The 14010-nt window shown below is 39.6% G+C and overlaps 1 protein-coding gene and 1 pseudogene across 1 annotated transcript in view; one reads left to right on the top strand and one right to left on the bottom strand.

The window, feature by feature from the left end:
- Positions 1-14010, bottom strand: part of TJP1 (tight junction protein 1) — a 116470-nt gene that overhangs the window by 52146 nt on the left and 50314 nt on the right. The window contains exons 4-6 of the mRNA XM_007450273.1: positions 13022-13146; positions 12241-12343; positions 1810-2086 (exon numbers count right to left, since the gene is read on the bottom strand). Coding sequence (XP_007450335.1) covers positions 1810-2086; positions 12241-12343; positions 13022-13146 — 505 coding nt within the window. The remainder of the gene's footprint in view (positions 1-1809; positions 2087-12240; positions 12344-13021; positions 13147-14010) is intronic.
- Positions 13826-14010, top strand: part of LOC103090276 (60S ribosomal protein L23a pseudogene) — a 494-nt pseudogene continuing 309 nt past the window's right edge.

The following is a 14010-nucleotide window of genomic DNA, read 5'->3' as shown; positions in this document are numbered from 1 at the left end:
CACGACACTGAGAGACATGAGATTTCCTAAAGATGTTATATGAAGTAGAAAAGAGATTCTAGAACAGAAATCCACAGAACACTGAAAGGTAGGATGAGGACAAAGAGCTTGCCAAGGATACAGAAAAGAAAGAGGGAGGAACCCTTGAAACCCACAGCATTACAAGAGCCAAGAGAAAACATTATTTCAAAAAACAGGGAGTGGTTAATTATTAGAGAAATGCAAATCAAAACTACAATGAGGTATCACCTCACACCAGTTAGAATGGGCATCATCAGAAAATCTACAAGCAACAAATGCTGGAGAGGGTGCGGAGAAAAGGGAACCCTCTTGAACTGTTGGTGGGAATGTAAATTGATACAGCCACTATGGAGAACAGTATGGACGTTCCTTAAAAAACTAAAATAGAATTACAGTATGACCCAGCAATCCCACTACTGGGCATATTACCCAGAGAAAACCATAATTCAAAAAGACACACGCACCCCAATGTTCACTGCAGCACCATTTACAATAGCCAGGTCATGGAAGCAACCTAAATGCCCATCAACAGATGAATGGATAAAGATGTGGTACATATATACAATGGAATATTACTTAGCCATAAAAAGAAATGAAACTGAGTCATTTGTAGAGACGTGGATGGACCTAGAGACCATCATACAGAGTGAAGTAAGTCAGAAAGAGAAAAACAAATATGGTATATTAACATATACATGTGAAACCTAGAAAAATAGTATAGATGAACCGGTTTGCAGGGCAGAAATAGAGATACAGATGTAGAGAACAAATGTATGGACACTAAGGGGGGCAAGTGGGGGTGGTGGGGGTGGGGGTGGGATGGGATGAACGGGGAGATTGGGATTGACATATATACACTAATATGTATAAAACAGATAACTAATAAGAATGTGCTGTATAAAAAATAAATAAAATTCAAAAAATATAGGGAGTGGTTAACTATGTGAAATGGTTAACTATGTGAAAAGGCAAGTAAGATAAAGACTAGAAATTTCTACCGGATTTAGTATGAACAGTTCTGGGAGCAGATACCAGAGAGAGAGGGCTGAAGAGTGGGTGGTGAACAAGGAGAAACAGCTCTGAACACAGACAGTCTGACTGAGAAGTCGGTATGGATGAGGGCAGTGGGGAGCAATAACCAGGAGACATGTCAGGTTTCAGTAAAGCGGATCAGAGCCAGCCTTCAAATACTCTTACACCTTTTTATCAAAATGATCACTCATCAACGCTTTCCTGCATGGTAGAGACACGCCCACAGCAGCAAGAAGCCACAATCAAACTCACTTGTATCCAATGTGATTACCTGAGGGGAGGCAGCTAGGCTTCAGTTTCAAAATTTTTTGCTTTTAGAGCAATATCCTGTGGGGGCTCCTCTCCCTCCGACTCTCCATTTAGAAAAGGCAGCCTGCCCTCCCTCCGAATCCAATGATTTCTACCCAGATGTAGGTACTACTGATCCTGACAGCTAAGTAAAACACTGAATTGCAGCTTGGTGATGGCGTGACATTGCTTGTATTAGCCTATTCTACTCACAAGAAGTAATCCAAAATCCAACTACTGGACAATTTATGTGAAGTACTATCTGCTACAACAAAATGATTCAAGAAGAGGAAACAGATGACCCCTGAAGCCTGACATCACAGGATTTGATTTAAAGCAACAGGGCACAAAAACGAAGATAACAGAAGACAACAAAGCAAAGATATAAAGTGATGGCAAATTTACTTCTCATTAAAATTAGTCTTAAAATTTTCATGTGAAAATGGTAAACGAGTTGGTAGAAAATACCTTCGTTTTTCCGGGATTTCACCAGTGTGACTTTGGTGGGTCTGGCAGGTTGACTGGAAGCCACAGATCGCCTATCAGATCGCGGAGACAGACTCCTCTCTCGACTTGCACTTCTATCCCTGGCCCAGCTCTTTTCACTCCTCCTGTTAACCATGCCCCCACGGCCACTTCTCGGGTCGTGTACTTCCTCATCATAACTATCTTCTTCATTCTCAGATACTGGTTCAGGATCAGGACGACTTACTGGTATCTGAACTTTCTTTTTCCTTCGAATGGTCTACAAATAAGAAAGATTACAATATGAGCTGATTTTCATATATGTACTTTCAGTTCTTAAGAGAGGAAGATCACATTTTTCTGGTCTCATACTCATTATGAATAAGAGATATAATACACAAATATAACAAATTACTAAGGAATACTTTTCTATATTGGTTATCTTTTCTGCTCTCCTGGTAGACAGATCTGGTTAAGAAGCAAATTTGGAATAGAGGGCCTAATAAAGTTCTTAATTAATTCAGAAGATCTTCTATGTGTAATAATTACAAGCTTACAGGAAAACTTAATAATTACTGGTGTAAATAATTACTGGTGGTTTGAATAAAGGAGGGAGCACTGTACTCTAATACAATCAAATATACTGTAGTTGTTACCAAACCAGAGCAAACTTGCAGGCCCAACTTGATTCCTTAAAAATTTCAGAATCCATGAGTATCAAGGCCCACAACTGTCCTACTGGGACTCTAAGAAATTTATTGTACTTCCACACTAACACTGAAGTTACTGTTGTGTTGGAGCTAATAACTCCATGATACTCTACCAATACAAACTTTGTTTCTCTCTCTCCAAAATTTGTAATTTATGGTCTATGCATAAATTCCTTCTTCTGGCTTTCTTTACTCAATTGACTCTGATACTGGTTCAATTTTCCCTGTCCACTTATTTCCTTTACTTTCTGTAAGATCAAGATCTATTTGCATTGCCTTCTGACTGAGTGGCCTCTTAATCCCTGGACTGCACTCTGTCTTCTCACACCAGTATACCTTTGATCTCATCAGGGATCTGCAAGATCTTCTTGAGTAACACTCCTTGTCTTCTACTTCTGACACCCTGATCTACTGAAACTTCTCCATGTCCATCTTATGTCTGACTCCTCCATGCCCTCCTATTCTCCTAGTCCATCAATTCCCTCCTGGTTTCAACTGCCTTCCTCCCAAGTTTGATGAGTTGTCATGCTTCGATATTTAAATGATTTTCTCTAGCCCCGGCATACCACAGCCCTGTACCTGCTGAGTCAGGACCCAGCCCACCCCAGTAGGCTGGCACCAGCCCCTGGACCCCCAGGGCCCTGCAGCCAGAGACTCCATGACCAGCCTGCCTACCCTGGGCACTAGCCCTGGGACACATAGGACCCTGACCCTGTCCACCAGTAGGCCGATACTAGCTCCGAAACACCTTGGACCCATCAGCCAGCCACTCTGGGATCCAGCCCCACTCACCAGTAGGCTTACAAAGCTTTGGAACACCCCGAACCCTGCAGCCAGTGATGTCTGAAACCAGCCTGCTCACCAGCAAGCCTACACTAGGACCCCTGGCCGCACAACCAGCCACCCAGTTCTACCCACCAGTGGGCCAGCACTAGAGAGAGAGGGCCCAAATCAATAATATCAGAAATGAAAAAGCAGAAGTTACAACTGACAGCACCGAAATACAAAAGATCACAAGAGATTACTGTGAACAATTATACGCAAATAAAATGGACAACCTAGAAGAAATGGACAAATTCCTAGAAATGTACAACCTCCCAAGACTGAACCAGGAAGAAATAGAAAATATGAACAGACCAATTACCAGTAATGAAACTGAATCAATAATTTAAAAACTCCCAACAAACAGAAGCCCAAGACCATATGGCTTCACAAGTGAATTCTACCAAACATTTACAGAAGAGTTAACATGTATCCTTCTGAAACTCTTCCAAAACACTGCAGAGGAAGGAGTGCTTCTGAACTCATTCTATGAGGCCAGCATCACCCTGAGAGCAAAACCAGACAAAGATATCACACAGATATCACACAGAAAAGAAAACTACAGGCCAATATCAATGATAAACATAGATGCAAAATTACTCAACAAAATATTAGCAAACTGAATTCAACAATACATTAAAAGGATCATACACCATGATCAAGTGGGATTTATCCCATGGATGTAAGGATGGTTCAATATCCACAAATCGATGCGATATATACCACATTAGCAAACTGAGGAAGAAAAATTTTATGATTGTCTCAATAAATCTTGAAAAAGCTTTTAATAAAATTCAACATCTACGTATGATTAAAAAAAATTCAACAAAGTGCATATAGAGGGAACATACCTCAACATAAAAAAGGTCATATATAAGCCCACAGCTAACATGGTGGGCTCAATGGTATAAAGCTGAGAGCATTTTCTCTAAGATCAGGAACAAGACAAGGATGCCAACTGTCGCTCTTTTATTGAACTTAGTGTTGGAAGTCCTAGCCCCAGCAATCAGACAAGAAAAAGAAAAGGAATCCAAATTGGAAAGGAAGAAGTACAACTGTTACTGTGTGAGGATGACATGATACTCTATAGAAAATCCTAAAGGCATCATGAATAAACTTCTAGAGCTCATCAATAAATTCAGCAAAGTTGCAGGATACAAAATTAATACACAGAAATCTGTTGTATTTGTATACACTAACAACGAACTATCAGAAAGAGAAATTAAGAAAACAATCCCATTTACAAATTGCATCAAAAAATAAAATCCCTGGGAATAGGCTTCCCTGGTGGCGCAGTGGTTGAGAGTCTGCCTGCTGATGCAGGGGACACGGGTTCGTGCCCTGGTCTGGGAATATCCCACATGCCGCGGAGCGGCTGCACCCGTGTGCCATGGCTGCTGAGCCTGCACGTCCAGAGCCTGTTGCTCCACAACAGGAGAGGCCACAACAGTGAGAAGCCCGCGTACCACAAATTAAAAAAAAAAAAAAAAAAAAATCAAAAAATAAATAAATAAAAATAAAATCCCCGGGGCTTCCCTGGTGGCGCAGAGGTTGAGAGTCCGCCTGCCGATGCAGGGGACACGGGTTCGTGCCCCGGTCCGGGAAGATCCCACATGCCGCGGAGCGGCTGGGCCCGTGAGCCATGGCCGCTGAGCCTGCGCGTCCGGAGCCTGTGCTCCACAACGGGAGAGGCCACAACAGTGAGAGGCCCGCGTACCGCAAAAAATAAAAAATAAAAAAAAATAAATAAAATCCCCGGGAATAAATCTAACTAAGGAGGTAAAACACCTATACTCGGAAATATAACGACACCAATGCAAGAAACTGAAGACAACAGGAACAGATGTAAAGATATACCAAGTTCATGGACTGGAAAAATTAATATTGCTAAAATGACCATACTATCCAAAGCAGTCTAAATATCCAGTGCAATCCCTGTCAAAATGCCAATGGCATTTTTCACAGAACTAGAACAACTAATTCTAAAATTTATATGGAAACACAAAAGACCCCAAATAGCAAAAAACGAACAAACAAAAACAATCTTGAGAATAAAGAACAATGCTGGAGGCATCATGCACCCAGATTTCAAACTATACTATATGGTTACAGTCATCAAAACAGCATGGTACTAGCACAAAACCAGACACATAAATCAATGGAACGGAATAGAAGGCCCAGAAGATGAATCCACACTTACATGGGCAATTAATCTATGACAAAGGAGGCAAGAATGTACAATGGGGAAAAAACAGCCTGTCCAATAAATGGTGCTGGGAAAACAGGACAATTACATACAGAAGAATCATACTGGACTACTCTCTCATATCGTGCACAAAAATAAATTCAAAATGGATACAAGATTTAAATATAAGCCCTGAAACCATAAAACTCCTAGAAGAAAACATAGGCAGTACACTATTTGACATCAGTCTTAAAAATATTTTTTGGATATGCCTCCTCAGGCAAGGGAAACAAAAGCACAAATAAAGAGGACTACATCCAACTAAAAAAGCTTTTACACAGTGAAGTTAACTATCAACAAAACAAAAGGGCCGCAGATGCAATGGGAGAAGATATTTGCAAATGATACGACCCACAAGGGATTAATATCCAAAATATACAAAGAACTTACACAACTCAACGTCAAAAAAACAAACAACTCAATTAAAAACTGGGCAGAGGATGTGAATAGACATTTTTCAAAGAAGACATACAGATGGCCAACGGGCACATGAAAAGATGCTCAATATCACTAATCATCAGTGAAATACAAATCAAAACCACAATGAGGTATCACCTCCCACCTGTCAGAATGGCAATTATGAAAAAGAAAACAAATAACAAGCACTGACAAGGATGTGGAGAAAAGGGAACACTCATGCTCTGTTGGTGGGAATGTAAATTAGTCCAGCCGCTATGCAAAACAGTATGGAGACTCCTCAAAAAATTAAAAATAGAACTACCGTATGATCCGGCAAATTCCACTCCTATTCACCCAAAGAAAATAAAAACACTAATTAGAAAAGACATTTATGGGAATCCCCTGGTGGTCCAGTGGTTAGGACTCTGCACTTCCACTGCAGGGGGCATGGGTGCAATCCCTGGTCGGGGAACTAAGATCCTGCATGCCACGAGGCCAAAAACAAAAAACAAAAAAGGGGAGGGGAGGGGAGGGGAGGGAAGAAAGGAAAAGGAAAGGACATTTGCATGCCTCTGTTCATTGCAGCATTATTTATGATATCCAAGATATGGAAGCAAAGCAAGTGCCCATCAACAGATGAACGGATAAAGAAGATTTGATACACACACACACACACACACACACACACACACACACACACACACACACGAATACTACTCAGCCATGAAAAAGAATAACATCTTGCCATCTGCAACAACACAGATAGACCTGGAGGGTATTACACTAAGTGAAATAAGTCAGACAGAGAAAGACAACTACTGTATGATTTCACTTATATGTGGAATCTACACAACAAATGAACGAACATAACAAAACAGAAATGGAGTTATACAGATACAGAGAACAGGCAGCTGCCAGCGGGAAAGGAACAGGTGAGACAGATCAAACAAACTTCCAGTTGCAAAATAAATGAGTCATGGGTATGAAATGTATGGTGTAGGAAACACAGTAACTACCTAGTATCTTTGTATGGTGACGTATTGTAACTAGATTTATCCTGGAACCATTTTGAAATGTAGAGAAATATAGAATCACCATGTTGTGTAACAGGAACTAACAGTGTTGTAGGTCAATTATACTTCACAAACAAACAAATTTATAGAAAAAGAGGTCAGATTTGTAGCTACAGAGGTGACAGGGGCTGGGGGGATTGGATGAGGGCAATCAAAAAGTGCAAACTGGGGCTTCCCTGGTGGCACAGTGGTTGAGAATCCGCCTGCCAAGGCAGGGGACACAGGTTCAATCCGTGGTCCGGGAAGATCCCACATGCCGCAGAGCAACTAAGCCTGTGTGCCACAACTACTGAGCCTGCGCTCTAGAGCCCGTGAGCCACAACTACTGAAGCCGGCGTGCCTAGAGCCTGTGCTCCGCAACAAGTGATGCCACCGCAATGAGAAGCCCGCACACCACAATGAAGAGTAGCCCCCGCAACCAGAGAAAGACCATGCGCAGCAACAAAGACCCAATGCAGCCAAAAATAAAATAATTAATTAATTTTTTTTTAAGTGCAGACTTCCCTTCATAAGATAAATAAATACTAAGGACATAATGTACAACATGATAAATGTAATTAAAGTTGCTAAGAGAGTAAATCCTAAGAGTTCTCATCACAAGGAAAAAAATTTTTTTTCTATTTCTTTAATTTTGTATCTATATGAGATGATGGATGTCATAATTTCGTGAAGTCAAATCATCACGCTGCACACCTTAAACTTACACAGTGCCGTATGTCAACTGTATCTCAGTAAAGCTGGGGGGAAGTTACTTTCTCTTGACCCGTTGGTCCTGTGCCAGGATAAACCCTGTCCTGTATTATCTTCCCCTTCAGATGGCTGCATCCCCACACCGGCTGATTAGGTTCTCTATAAATTCATTTTACTTGAAAGAATTCTTTCATTTATTCAGCAAGCCTTTCATCTACCTCTTGTTGCCTCAAATTCCATGGAATTTGCTAACATAGCTATCCCGAAACTGTTCTCCGAGATGCCAGTCACTAGGCCTGATTTATAGAGATCAGTGCCACTTCACATCCCCACTGCCACATGCTTTCAGTGTCTCATTTATTTGGTCTTCCTTCTTGGTCTCAGACAATTCGATCCTCTTCCTGCATGAACGACACCCTTTCAGAGGGGCTTATTCTCATCCCTCCCCACCTCCAAGACCTTTCCTCATCAATTACCATCCCCCCCAAGCCAGGTACCAACAACTATAATCTCTCCCTATTTACCTCCAGTCTGTCCTCTGCCTACTAATCTGCAAACTCATCTTCGATTCCCATCTCGCTACTCATTTCCAAGCTATCATCTTTTCTCTTCCTTTTGTGACTCACTTTCTTCAAAGGGCTGCTCCACACTTAATACCGCAGCTTCTTACCACCAAGAGTGATCAGAGAAGGCCTCTCTGAGGACACATCGAAGCTAAAGGTCAACAAGGAGCAAGAGGCCAGCACGTGGAAAGGACAGGCAGCCAAGGCCCTGTTATGAATGAAGAAAAGGCTGCCTGCCTTGCTACTCTTGGTGCCTCATGGCTGAGGCCCTTCTCAGGCAACATTTACTGTAAAGCACCCCTCACTGCCTCCCTGAGTCTTACTCTCACTTCTATTTCCATCTCCAACGTGTTGTATTAGAAACAATTCTTTGTGTTAGCACTTCGATCTTCAATCGCTCCCTAGTAAGGTATAAACAAAATAACCAGTTGAGTCCTCAAAGCTTTCCCCTAAGAGAATGAGCACCACCTGTCTGAAATCTGCACCTGAAGCACCCTCCATCTCAGATGATGTGCATGATGGCTGTGACTGTGTGTACCCATCAAGCCTACTGAAATTCAAGTTCCCTGAGGAGAAGGTCCTGGCCAGGTCATTTTAACTGTACCTGTAATGAAGTATTTGCATGTAGTAAGTGTTTAACTCATTGAAAAATATCCAATCCTGCTATGATTCCCCATTTATATTATGAGTTAAGTACTATAAACCCACTCAGGCTTGGTAATCATACTTGATTTTAACACTGAAAATTGTGAAACAAAAATTTTGGGAAAAAATGCCTACTTCAAAACAGGTCAGCTGAATTAAACATTCAAATATAAAACAAAACAATGAAATTATATAAGTACTAGAATAAAATATAAGATATATGTTTTTATAACTCTGGTAAGGTAAAGACTTTTGTAAGCCAATCAAGTGAAAGTCTGACAGATATGACAGGATAAAAATGAAAACATTCCCATGATGATGAAATAAAATGATATAAAAGCAAACCAAAAAAACACTGTAAACAACTTACACACACTCACAAAGAAAATGGGAAAACAATATATGCAGTGTATACCACAAAAGGCTAATCATCTTAATACACACAACACTAGTGTGACAGTCATCAACATAAGGACAGGAACAGGCAAAGAAACATAACGGGAAGTATACACACCAGGTGAAGATCAAACCCACTTGTAATTTGAAATACTATGTTTAGTCCATCAGTTTAGCAGAGATGTAAGTGTTGATGAAATTGTACTCTCTCAGTACCTTATTGGTTTTCTAATGGGCAAATTGCCAATCCATGTATCAAAAGTCATTCATGCCATCTGACTCTAAAAAGCTACTCCTAAGAAGTTATTCTTAAAAAGTAACTGAACAAGTAGATAGAAATACGATGATCTTTATTATTTTTAAAATAATAAAGATTATTTTAAAAATAATCTTATTAAAAATAACTTTAATAAAATTATTTTAAAATAATCTTAATTTTTAAAAAAATACTTGTGGAAACTGGACATTGAAATGCCCATCAGTGAATGCGTTGAGGAAGTGTGCACACACACTGAAATGCTATGCAGCCATGTGGGTAAATACTAAAGTGTTCAGAGTTTATCTCTAGGAAGGTGTTTTCGCCCATTCGCTTCATAATGCTCTTTTAGTATGTTCAGAATTTTTGTAAAAACTACACATGTTCACTATGTTATAAACAATCTTTTACTATCTTCTCTTCACCTACTGTTAAACAAAATTAAGCATATTTATGGTAGTTATATTATCAAAGGAGTTCTAACATTTTAATTCAACGGAAAAGAAATTTATTGAGCCTAATGCCCAAGGGGTCTTAGTTTATGGAAAGATATAAACTTAGAACCATCAAAATATAAGAGCCCAGGGCCGGGGAGAGAAGGAGCTGGCTACTCACAACTGGGGGGAAAAAAAAAACATATATAGTGACCTGAGGTTCTGGTTATGGCAGGAGATGAGTTAAGAAAGACATCCTACAACGAAAGGCCACATTTTAAGACACTACCGTTTTATTCTCAATGATGAAAACTTAGCGTATGTTGATGACGTAACCCACTCTCTTCAGACGCAGGAATGAACAGCTACCCTCTGCTGACTGAACACGCTTCCACCCAACCCTCCTACAGCTTCTCCCTTAAGAGCAAACTACTTGCCCAACCTTCCTGAGTTCCACCTTTCCAAATGATGTAGCGAAGCACAGTGAGAGGAAAACTCATCCTTCTTACATGTGCTATTTCAAATACATAACAGGTTTTGGACTGTTTCTTACAAAATCATTTCTATGGTTAGAAAAGTCTGAAGTGTAGGAGTACAACTTTCTTGATTGTATTATTGATGTGGGGCATGTGTACTAAACATTTTGCATGGAAAAACACAACAGTTCAATATTCCAAAGAATGAAGCTGGAACTACGGGTGAAGCCGACAACCTCAGACACAGGGAGAAAAATCCAATTTACCTAAGGTGCTCACCTTGGAATATGCAGTGACTCATCTGAAGAACACTTATTCAATTTATAAAAACCAACAAATATAAAAATTAGCAATTTGCTTCTGTAAATGCTACAATCTCATGTTGTAAAAACTGTTTAAAAATTGTACCATCAACTAGCCAGTCTGTACACAAACTGCAATTTAAAACAACACTAGAGTTCCAGATGTAAAAATACGGTTACAACAAAAAGCTGTGAAAACACATGCACAGTAGAAGATGCCTGTCATCTGGAATGCAGTAACTAAACTCTGGGTCTACTGCCACAAGAGAAAACTCACTTAACCAGCAAGGACACTGGTGCGGAGATGAGCCATATGGCACAGCAGCCTACACAAGGTGAGAGGGCCTCCAACTGTGGGTATACAGTCTCAGGAAATACCCCTTCTGGCTCTCACCATAGCTCCCAGAGGGCAAAACACCATGCAGGCCTCCTCACTCCAGCCCTCTCCTTTCTGTTGGGTCCACTGTGGCTCTGACTGTCTGCTGCAAAGTAGAAAGGTTCTCGGACAAGGCAGGACAAACCATGTAGCCGCCAGCCTCTTCCTCCTACTCTACACACCTGAGCTAACGCCTCAAGCAGTACCTTAATTAGGCCTTTCAGAGCCTAGATAAGGCAGAAACAGGGGCAGCAAAGTGGTTAATGTGCTCCTCTATGCATTGATAGATATTTTTTTTTTTTTTTTTTTTGGCCTCGTGGCATGTGGGATCCTAGTTCCCCGACCAGGTATCAAACCTGTGATCCCTGCAGTGGAAGCACAGAGTACTAATCGCTGGACCACCAGGGAAGTCCCTATGTAGATATAATTTTACGTAGGACTTTAACGTTAAATCCATTCTCTGCTACATGTGCCTAGTTTAAAATGAAACAGAAGAGTCTAGCAATACACTAAAAAACATTATGAACCCTGAACAACTCTATAAAACAAAAAAAACGAAAAAAAACAAAACACACAGAACCACCAAAAAAATAAACCCTTACCACTCTCTCTTTCCTCAAACTATATCACAGTAACAAAGTAGCAACAATATATGTGTTCAAGGGACAACATAAAATTTGTCCACTGAACAAAACCTATAACAGAAAATACTTTAAACTGATTATACGCCAAGATTCAGTCTAATTTAAGTATTTTTTTAAAGAGGAAGCATTAAGCCATAAAGAGGTAACCATTCAACCAGGAGCTGCTTCCTTTCTTTTTCAATCAAAAAAAAATCCTGGTATCTGAGCTTTGAGAAAATACACACCAGTAACAAAACATACCACCGGTATTAGAATAAAGAGACATTCTTACTTGTAAACAACTAACTTCAGAACTACTGTTCCAGATTTTATTTTCTTAAATGGGAAGAATGAATTCAAACACCAAAAATATACCAACAGTAAAGTTGGTATCTTTATAAAATTAAAGGTAAAAAACACTTACAATTTTTGCATTTTTTCCACTTTTCCTTAGTTGCTGAACAGCAAAAGCATGTTCAACATTATCCATTGAAACACCATTAACCATCGCGACTCGGTCATTTTCCCTAATGAAAAAAAGAGACCAAAATAATAACATGTTAGACGAAACCATACAAATAAGTTTATAAAGATATTTTTAAGATAGGATCTTTAAAAAAGATATTCTAATTATGGGCTAATTAACCTGTCTTCAGATCAATGATAAAATAATGTCCAGCTATTTAATTTCAAATCCCCCACAAAAAATGTTTAGCACTTGTAACTAACCACAGGTCATTAATTTTTTAACTATTAACACAATGTTTCCCAAAAGGACTGAACAGGTACCACAATACACAAAATGACTTCTGGTGGTACACTTACAGGCATTCAATGATACTAAGTCATAAGGCTGGAAAAAGTTATTCCTTCTTTAAAGATAAAGTCTTTCTCCTTCCAATTTTCTTTCAGTCCTCTACTCATACTCTCATTTTTTTGCTAGTGTATCTTTTGCCTCTCTTTTATCTTGCTAATCTTGTTGAACAAAAACGCTGAGACTCAGGGTGAGAGGCTCCTGAAGGCTAGATTCTACCCTAAACTGAGTAACAAGTTTTCTTTTCACTATCTTTATTTTTTACAGTGACCTTCTATTTAAGTTAAGTGATACTAGCTTTCCATATATAACAGAGATAAGCATAACTATATTAATTTAGAAAAATCACTAGCATGGCATGCCAATGGCTGAGGGTAGGAAACATGCTTACTGCAGCTGCCCTTCTGCGGGTCCTCCTTTAAGCACATCTGAAATCACTATCGAGGTTTCCCCACTCTGGAAATGAGGATTATCTCTTCCACCAGATATTGCAATTCCAAATCCAAATCCAGGAGCCTAAAGTAATAATTATAGTAAAATGTTATGACGTCATACTCTACAATCTAAAAAAGTTCAAATATAAAAATTATAATCCTATTACAAAATGCTAACTCACTTATATGGAAACACATCAGAATGACCTATCCTGGTATGGGAATGCAGGCTTTAATAAATTTAGTGCTGGGCATAACAGAATATCGAAAACTGTCAATTACATGAATGTTCTTTAAGAACTAAAACACATTTAAAAATTCTGAACACTGAAATCCTGAATTCATTTTTGCTTATCAGAAGCGTTCCTGAGGGAATTGGCAGTGCCCCCGCCTGTGATCATCACAAACACTGGCAACTGATTTGTAGAATGACAGATTTAATGAGCATATAAACCGGGTGCCATTTTATATAATAAAATATCAACAGCTGTGAAAATCAACTTGCTTCACTTACCCTAAAAATCTCTACTGAAGTAATACACTATAATGTCTTATGCACACTGCATACAATAGAAAGTATACATTAATCATATCAAGCATTTTTAATTACTTATATTGTTAATTAAACAAAACCATAATTAATTATATACTTCTAAATGAGCTGAAAATCTTTACCACGGTGACTAAGGACAGCCCAGCACAGAAAAGAATCAAAATACTACCAAGTTATTTAAAAATTACCTAATCTCGCTTTTTTCACGAAGATGGCGCCAAAGGTGAAGAAGGAGGCCCCTGCCCCTCCCAAAGCCGAAGCCAAAGCAAAGGCTTTGAAGGCCAAGAAAGCAGTGCTGAAAGGCGTACACAGCCACAAAAAAAAAGATCTGGACGTCACCCACCTTCCGATGGCCCAAAACACTGCGGCTCAGGAGGCAGCCCACATATCCTC

The sequence above is a fragment of the Lipotes vexillifer genome, unplaced genomic scaffold (assembly GCF_000442215.2).
Source record: "Lipotes vexillifer unplaced genomic scaffold, Lipotes_vexillifer_v1.1 scaffold688, whole genome shotgun sequence".
NCBI classification, from domain to species: Eukaryota; Metazoa; Chordata; class Mammalia; order Artiodactyla; family Lipotidae; genus Lipotes; species Lipotes vexillifer.
The sequence above is the reverse complement of the archived record's forward strand: the minus strand, read 5'-3'. Positions and strand labels throughout refer to the sequence as shown.